Source organism: Xiphophorus hellerii, chromosome 9 (assembly GCF_003331165.1).
Source record: "Xiphophorus hellerii strain 12219 chromosome 9, Xiphophorus_hellerii-4.1, whole genome shotgun sequence".
NCBI lineage: Eukaryota > Metazoa > Chordata > Actinopteri > Cyprinodontiformes > Poeciliidae > Xiphophorus > Xiphophorus hellerii.
Window position 1 is genome coordinate 15,823,297 of NC_045680.1, and position 8,802 is coordinate 15,832,098.

At 37.5% G+C, this 8,802-nt stretch overlaps 1 protein-coding gene across 1 annotated transcript; it reads left to right on the top strand.

Annotated features, from left to right (window-relative positions):
- The first annotated feature begins 1,293 nt into the window (after nt 1-1,293).
- On the top strand, nt 1,294-8,365 carry hdgfl2 (HDGF like 2). The gene is made up of 16 exons (XM_032571578.1): nt 1,294-1,551; nt 1,970-2,046; nt 2,965-3,106; nt 3,463-3,654; nt 3,893-4,015; nt 4,110-4,178; nt 4,282-4,462; nt 4,575-4,659; nt 4,772-5,069; nt 5,163-5,293; nt 5,395-5,462; nt 5,877-5,947; nt 6,031-6,132; nt 6,820-6,976; nt 7,047-7,164; nt 7,299-8,365. The coding sequence occupies exons 1-16, from the start codon at nt 1,480-1,482 to the stop codon at nt 7,396-7,398; spliced, it is 1,986 nt and encodes a 661-aa protein (XP_032427469.1). The 5' UTR covers nt 1,294-1,479; the 3' UTR covers nt 7,399-8,365.
- Nucleotides 8,366-8,802: the final 437 nt, after the last annotated feature.

The following is an 8,802-nucleotide window of genomic DNA, read 5'->3' on the forward strand; positions in this document are numbered from 1 at the left end:
ACATCTGTACTTCCTGTAGTAAAGGGACTATTCGACTGGAAAATAAATCCGACATTTTTACTGAGTGTAAAAGTCCGCAGCTTTTACAAACAAAAAACATTTGCTGCCTTCTGTCCTTCTAAATAAAATTTTAGAGTTTATTTTAATTATTTATTTTAATTTAGTTAATTTTTAAAAGACTTTTCATAAACATCTGTGGCTTTAAAAGTACCAGAACTTTATTTCTATTTTTAAGTAAAACAAACAAACAAACTTTTGTATAGAGGATGGATACATTTACTTCTATTTCTGTCGTAGAAATAAATTATTTAAATAAAAAAAACTGTAAAACATCCATTTGTTTGTACATGTGTATTTAAAAACAGATGGTCCTTTATTATTTTTAGCCTAGTTTTTAAGGGCTATTGTAGCTCAGAAGTGAGCAAAATGTATATCATAATCGGCTAAAATTATGATATACATTTTACAGTTTTACTTTTTTTTCGCTCTGGCAGGAATGAATCAGCAACTAGCGATAATGAAGTGAAGTACAATAATGCCAAGTTTCTTTGTGACACTAGTTTAAACTTAAGAGCCATGTGTTTCCTTTAAATATTTTTTCTTGTGACAGAATATCAATCAGACACTCAAGCTAAGAAATTACAAAACATTCGAACACCATTAAATGTCTTTCTGGGTTTTGTTTGTTTTTAAAGAGTATACTCACCAATTTTATCTCTGTTTTTACAGTGTGTGCAATACCCTTGCAAAACTCCAAAAGTCATGACCTTTAGACAGGACTGCCAGGTTTTACAAGAGCAGATCTTTTTAATTCTTTAGGGCAACTAGTGTGACTTATTTATTTATTTATTGAGACAGTTTTTGTACATTACATACATGTTATTAAACTACTAGACTATAGCAGTTGCTAATTAACAAATTTCTGTACTGACTTAGCAAGTTTACGTTTAAAAAACATTCCTATTCCATGTGTTTTCAAAGTGGAAAAAAAATCTAATATTCCTGGAACGTGTGTAAAGTAATCAATTGGTATTATAAATACAAAAATGTGTATATATGGCATTCATAATAAACGGTGATAATAAAAAAAAGTAAAGTGCGTAGGCCTATTGCTAATTAACTTTTGACAGTCTAATAATGATTTTTAAAACTGAAATGTTGTAAGAAGAATTCTCTATTTGTGTTTCGATTAAATTAAACCAAAGTAAAATCTGCTTTACACGAATTTATCAAAAGTCTTTTATTTTGAAGGCAATTTATGTTCCCTGAGCGGAAGTATTTGCTACACTCCTTCTCTACTGTTCTCGGAGTCTCTTCTCGCGTTAACGCCGAGCTCGGTTAGAATGCAGCTAGCTCGTTAGTTGACTCCATCGTTTCCAGGTTTCATGTCAACCTGAAAACATTAGACCAAGAGAGACACAAACAGCAAATTGACAGCCGAACGCTTTTAAAACCCAGGCTGCACGGAGAGGTGGGACAATGCCACACAACTTCCAGGCCGGAGACCTGGTCTTCGCTAAAATGAAGGGATACCCCCACTGGCCAGCTAGGGTAAGTAAGCAGCCGGAGGAGGAGGGGGTGGGCTGTTCTGCATGGGACGCTGTGGAAGCCTCTCTTCTGTATCTCTTCAATATCTACAATACATAAATAAACACATACGTCACTTAACTTGTGAGAGCTAGCAATTGCTTTTTTATAAAAGCCTATAGTCGGAGTTAGGGCGGTGAAATTTGCATGTGATGCTGGCCTAATCTGCTAGGGAAAAATTTACAAGCGGAGCTAACGTTGTTAATTTGGAAATGACGTTTGAGATAACTGTGGCTTGTTTCCTGGATCATAAATCCCTGTCTATGGTGTCCAAGCGCGTATATCTGAGCTCTTCTCCAACAGCACTTTTTATTGATGAGGATTCGGACATGATGACAGAGTAATGTTTGAGTTGTTGCTTGGATATTGTGCTTGGTTACAGATTGAAGATGTGGCTGATGGAGCTGTGAAACCACCACCTAATAAAATCCCTATTTTCTTCTTTGGGACTCATGAAACGTAAGTGCATTGTTCAGTATTATTATACCTTTTGATATAATATTGACTAAAATTGTAATTATTTTTAAAGTTTTCTTCTAAGTCTTTCATTTAATTCATGAAAAATCAGCTCTGATGCACTGATAAAACTTTTTCTGGCCATTTATGGTGTTCTGTTTTTTTATTTATTTACTTTGGACTTAGTCAGATTTCCCCCCAAAGAACTAGCATAAATAGAGAAAACATGTTTTAGATGTTCTTTGATAAGGGTAATTTTGAATCAAAAATAAAATTAAGAAATTACTAGATTACAGCTACTTATTCATTGAAACTTCTATATCCCATTTTTAAAAAGCCTATCAAAAACACAATCATAGTTGGTGAGTTTGTACATCAAAAATGGAGGGAATGATTAGTTTTGATATTTCTAATGAATGTTATCATGAAAAAAATATATTTTAGTATCTGAGTGTAACGCAAATTGGTCAAATCCAATTTCTGCTTTATTGATTAGTGGATCTCTAAAATTAAAATTTGCATAGCTAAATGTGGTACATTTATAAGATGGTTCAAGTAGCATTAGCATTTATGCCTTTTAGATAAATTTATTACAACTGTTTAATTCTTTTAAGTCTAAGCCTGAAAGGTGTAAATTAGATTTGATTAAATCGTGACTTGTGATGTATCGTATTAGCTGCTCAAGTGGAGTTTTAATGGTGAAACAAGAGATTTTTTAACACATTATTTGACAAGATGACACAGGCAATGCATGAAGTCACCAGCAGGGGACAGACTATCTCGCTTTAAAGTCTCATCAGTATAAACCTTCCTGTATGCAAGTTGAACTATTCTGTCACCTGAACTGCTAGCATATTTTTCAGTCATTTAATTTTAAATTGATTTTTTTTTTTTTTTTTTTTTTTGGGGTCTGTGGCACAGAGCATTCCTTGCAGCAAAAGACCTTTTCCCATATGAAAAGTACCGAGAGCGCTACGGCAAGCCCAACAAAAGGAAGGGATTCAATGAAGGTTTATGGGAGATCCAGAACAATCCACATGCCTCCTACAGTGCTCCACCTGCAGTAAGTCCACTGGAACTTTAAAATCTTGAAGCTTTAAGGAAAGGGGGAGTGGACTCTCATATAAGGAACCGGTTGTTTTTACTGCTGTGAAAACAATATATTGATCATTAGAATTATTATTAGGTTGTCTGCCACACTTTAAGCCATAGTACCTGAATAATGGAAACATTTTAATGGTTTAAAATCCTAACTTTTAAAACTTTAGTACCTCCCGTAACTGATAAAAATGCCAAGCCTAATGCTGACTTTCCATAAGAAAAAAACAGTTTTTTTAGTTTTAAATATTCTCTGAAGTTATGTTGGGTTGTTTTAGGACTTACATGTTAGTTAATGTCTTTACTGGTATATTTCTGCAGCAGGCTAGCTCATCTGATAGTGAGGGCAATGAAGCAGCAGGAGGAGAAGGAGGGGGAAGTGACGAAGAGGAGGACGAAGAAGACGCTCCAGTTCCTCAAAAAGCCGACTCCGGCAGCGAGGACGAGTCAGATTCTGGGAGTGACGACAGAGGGAGGGGAGGTGGGATAAAGCGAAAGCCACAGGCTCCCAAGGTAAACAAAGTGTTTGAAAATTTATAATGGAAATACTTTTCTAATAACGTTTTTGAGCTGAAGAGAAAGTGGATATGATTTTATAAAAAGGGGCTTGGGGCACCATAAATGCACTAATTTCAAATAAGATTTTTTTCCCCCCACCTTTATTTGCTTAAAGAAGAATAGACACAAGAGGAAGCCATTAAAAAAATCAAATTAATTAAAAAAACAACTCTTTCTTAATATTTATTTTAAGCGGCCTCCTCCTCCAAAAAAAGCGCGAGGCTCCTCCAGCGACAGAGACGAAGAGGAGAGCAGGTCTCCGTCTGAATCAGAACCGACGGCTTCAGAGTCTGACTCTGGCAAAAACAGCGACAAGGTAATTTGGTCGTACACATTGTGTTATGAATGCTAACTGTGGAGACAAAGAGTACTTTACAACATGAATTTGGCCTTTATTTTTCATTCTCTAGGATTTTACTCCAGAGAAGAAATCCGGTGGACGAGGAGGAAAGAAAGCCGGTGGCAGAGGGAAGAAGAAGGTGAAGCATAAACCCTGTTTTACTCGTGATTTTTAGTTTATTTTGTGTTTATTATCAAGAAACATTCTACTTACTGTCCACCGCATTCTCTCGGGTTCTACAGAAAGGTTCTTCTGACTCAGATTCAGAGTCGGGATCAGGGTCAGAGAAGAAAGTCGCAGACAGCGACTCTGAGGACGAGAAGCCACGGCCGGCTCTGTCCGGCTCCGAGTCCCAGTCTGGCTCAAAGTCAGAGTCAGAGTCTGATCCGCCTCCCCGCAAGGGCCCGCAGCCTCGCAAGAAAGGTACGAGTTCTGAATCCATTTCATCCAAAATACTTAGGAAAAAGATTCTAAGCTTTTCTTATTTGTGAATTTGATTTATTTATACTGAGTGCTTGTTTTCCTGGATTCACAGAGAAAGCCGCTCCAAAGCCTCGAGCAAGAAAACCCAAACCTGCCCCAGCTAAACGAGCACCGTCATCATCCTCCGACAGCGACAGGTCAGGCTGCTCGTTTTATTTTTTTTGATAAATTATTACGTTAAATTGCTGATTATTTTTAATATGAAAATCAAATTAAGCAGCTGAATAGTTTCCCCCCCACTGCGTACAGTGACAGTGAACCGGACCGCATCAGTGAATGGAAGAAACGAGATGAGGAGCGCAGACGAGAGCTTGAGGAGCGGCGGAAAAAGGAGGAGGCTGAGGAGCTCCGCCGGCTACGTGAGAGAGAGAAGGAGGAGGAGGAGAAAAAGAAAAAAGACAAAGAAAAGGTCAAAAAAGAGAGTGAAAGTGACAGCAGTAGCAGCTCGGATGAAGGTATAGACGATCATCCGCTGAAGAAGTCCAAGAAACCGCCTCCGCCCCCGATCCCCGCACCCTCTGACTCTGATTCTCCACCTCCAGCAGAGGTAAGCTTCCTTTGCGAATTACCATGAATTATTATTTTTTTTATTGCATAATAGTTTAGATAAAACATTTTTTCTTTTTTTTCTGTCAAAAAGGTGAAAAGAACATCAAAGAAAGTAGACAAACAGAAGGCAAGAATAAAGAAGGAGAAGGAAAGAAAAGAAAGAAAGGAGAAGGAGCTGAAAGAGAAGAAAGCCAGACGGGCGGAGGACAAGTCCAGAGCGAGGTGAGCGGACAGAAAGGGAACAGACCACAGAATGCAAATGTCATTAGAAGAACTTGATTAAATATTAAAGGACACTGATCACGCCGTTGTGTCTGACTTAGGTCTAAGCCTGAAAAGCCCAAACGCCGATCAGAGAGGCCACCTGAGAAGAAAGTGGAAAAGAAAAAAGGTCAGAAGCAGTCATAGTTTAATCTGCTGTGCATCTGGTTATCACTCACTGTTATTAGGCTAAGAAAACTGCAAATTCTTCTTATTAAAATCCCTTTTAAAATATTCATGCCCACTGGAGCTCTTTTCATTTAGTCATGTTGTATCTGTAAATGTCTCCTTCCCTTTATTGTCACGCTGCTCAATCAAATCTAGTGCATGATGTTATTATCTTTAAAAGTTACCTATTTATTAAAGAGTCCTGTTAAGAGAAAAACAGCATCATGAAGACCAAGGGACACAGCAGACAGGTCAAGAGGAATCCTAAACACAGAACTACACTGGGATGGTTCAGATCAAACATATTCATTTGTCAGGACTGCTTTTTCATTTTTTTCACAAGTATACACTAATTTTTTTCTTTATCAATATCTAGAGCCATCACCAGAGGAAAGGCTACAGAAACTCCACACAGACATTAAATTTGCACTTAAAGTGGACAACCCAGTAAGTGGCACAACATGTAGCTTCCTTTATATCTTTGTGTTGCCATGAAACATTAATGGATGGATGTTTTTGTTGCATTCTAGGACATTGAGCGTTGTCTAAAAGCGCTCGAAGAGCTTGAAGCTGTACCTGTCACCAGCCAGATTCTCCATAAAAATGCTGAAGTTATTGCCACACTAAAAAAGGTGCTGCTTGCTTTGCATTTTCTGTGGGATAATTCATTCTGCATTCATACATAAAAAAAACCCACAGTGGCCTCCAGTTGAAACCAGATATTTACATACAAAAACGTAAATAGCCTTTTTGTCTAAATATCTTTTTTAGATAATTTTTTTTTTAACTCAGAATATTTCAGTTAAACAAAGAGACCTCAGTGAAGGCATTTTTGAAACAAAACCTCAAATGTACTGCTTCCTTGTATGGCAAAATTATAAGAAATCTGTCAGGATACATGGACATATTGGACAGATAATTCCAGAAGGTTGAAGATTTCACATTGAACTTATAAACAAGTATAAATATCATGGGAATGTCTAGCCAGTGTTTTCTTTGCAAAGGAAATGGGTCCTGTGTCCCAGAGATGAACACATTTTGGTCTGAAATGTGTGTTTTCACCCCAGAACAATAGCACACATCAAACACCTTAAAACCATCCCTGTAATGACATGGGCTAAAAGGCCGCGCAGAGAGGAAGAAGCCATCACAAAATGCAGTTTGCAGAGGCAGTAACATGCAGAACGCATGTAAATATCTAGTTTCAGCTGGATATGCATTGTTTTTATGCTGTATATTTTCATCTTGTGCAATTTGACTGATTCTTTCATAGTAATCCATTTTTCTCTCAACATCTTAAATAAAAAATCACTTATCAGATTCGGCGGTATAAAGCCAGCACTGCAGTCATGGAGAAGGCCAGCGATGTCTATAACAAGTTAAAACTTCGCTTCGTGGGAAAACCAGAGCTGCCAGCTAAGCCTCAAATAGAGAACAAAGAAACGGAGAATGATGAAAAGCAGTCACAAAACACTGGTATGAGAAACATTTCAGATTGAGTTTTACTCTCACTGCAGCCGTTTCTAAGTCTGAATGTCTTTTGTAGAATCCACACCTGTGAATGGGGAATCGGAGGAGAAAAAAGAGAATGCAGAGGAAGACGAAAAGCCCAAATCGCCTCTGAAAGAGGAGAACAACGACGGCCAAAGTTCAAGTCCAAACAGGTTTGGGTCAACATGTATCAGATGGCTCTTATTCATTAATGCCATATTGGAACATTGTTTTAAAATGGAAACAGATGCATGGCTTAATTTTCAGTACACTTGTTGCTGCTGCTGAAGTGTTATTTTCTCTCTAGGCCCAGTTCAGACAGCCCAGCTCCACAACAGACACCCACATATGAGGAAGCAGACGGTACCGTCTCAGCAGAGCCAGAACCGGCCGCTGTAGAAACCTAAAAGACTCTCTGCAACCACTGGCAGCGGACCAAGTGCTAAAAGACGGTGGCCTCTGCTTGACGATCGGACGCCGCTCTTGGCTCAGCAGCATTGCCACACGCACCCAGCATTTCCTGCAGCACCTGTTACAAAAATAGATGATGCTTTGGACTTTTTTGTGGTACACTGGTATCAAGTCAGAAAGCCATCCTCTCAGCCTGTTGGTCCATTGTTTCTCACCGTTAAATGAAAACTTTCTTTTTATTGTTAATGAATTTCCTTCTCATTTTGTTCAACGTTCAACTTAAACTCCAGCTCCTGCCTCGTCATCCGTCTACTTTCAAACTGCCCACATATTAAAAGGAAATCATCTTTTTTTTTCTTTCTGTTTTTTTAGCTCTCGCAACCAGAATGAAATGGAACAAACTTATTTTAAACAGAGACCGGGACGACTTGGAGAGAAAACTTTTTTCTTTTGTTCTCTAAGGACTTTTTGTGTAAACCCTTACATCTGTTTGCTTCCTTTTATAAAACCTGCCAAACATCACCAAGGCCTCTTTTCTGTGTGTGGCATTGCCAGAGTGGTACAGTCCTGTTTATGAGTCTTCTGTGTTAACTATTTAAATATCTGGTCTAAGTCCAGTTGATACAGTCTGAAATGTAAAGAGTCACTAAAAATCTGTTTTTTAACTGAGGTCCACCTCCTTTTTAATTGCCTTTGTTTTCATAGGATCACAGTTTTGTCTCTAAAAATAATTGCTGTGCAGTTAAGCACCATACACTCTCCTCTGTAGTGTCTGCTTTCAATGGATCATGATGAATTGGGGGAAAAAAACCTGAACGCTGCCCTCTGAAGCTATTGAGATCTCATGTAGCTGCAGCCTATTTTGACTTTTTTATGTGCATACATCATGTGTTTTTAGTGCTATGTAAATTGGTAAAGCATTTCTATAACGTAGTTGAGACTTGAATAAAAATCTCAGCATGGTTTTGTTCACTTTGCTTCTTCTCTGCTCATACATTACATTGAGGTTATGATAAATGACGGAAATAATTGTGCAAACTGAGGAGTTGTTGAGAACTGTAGAAACATTCAGAAGAAATCATTTACTATATGTTAATCAGAAACTATGGCCTTTTAGGATATATTGTAATACTTTTAATGGTTTTTCTATTGCATGAATACCTTTAATAAGAATAGATGAAATATGTGGTCTAAAAATAGGTTTTATTTTTAGGCCTACATTATTTGAAAATGTTATTTTAATGAATAATCTAGTATTTTTATTTAAATCTTTAAGTTTTATGGCAGTATTCTTTCTATTTCTATTAAAATATGTTGTGCTATTGAAAAGAGTCACTAATTGAATCTAAAGACAAGTAATAGAGCACTAAAATTATCTTTCTATAGATGGACTTTTGGTG

Coding starts and splice junctions, on each gene's coding strand:
- hdgfl2 (XM_032571578.1), top strand. CDS start 1,480: ATGCCACACAACTTCCAGGCCGGAGACCTGGTCTTCGCTAAAATGAAG. Junction 5,070..5,162: donor ATTCTCCACCTCCAGCAGAG/GTAAGCTTCCTT, acceptor TCTGTCAAAAAG/GTGAAAAGAACATCAAAGAA. Junction 7,165..7,298: donor CAAAGTTCAAGTCCAAACAG/GTTTGGGTCAAC, acceptor TTTTCTCTCTAG/GCCCAGTTCAGACAGCCCAG.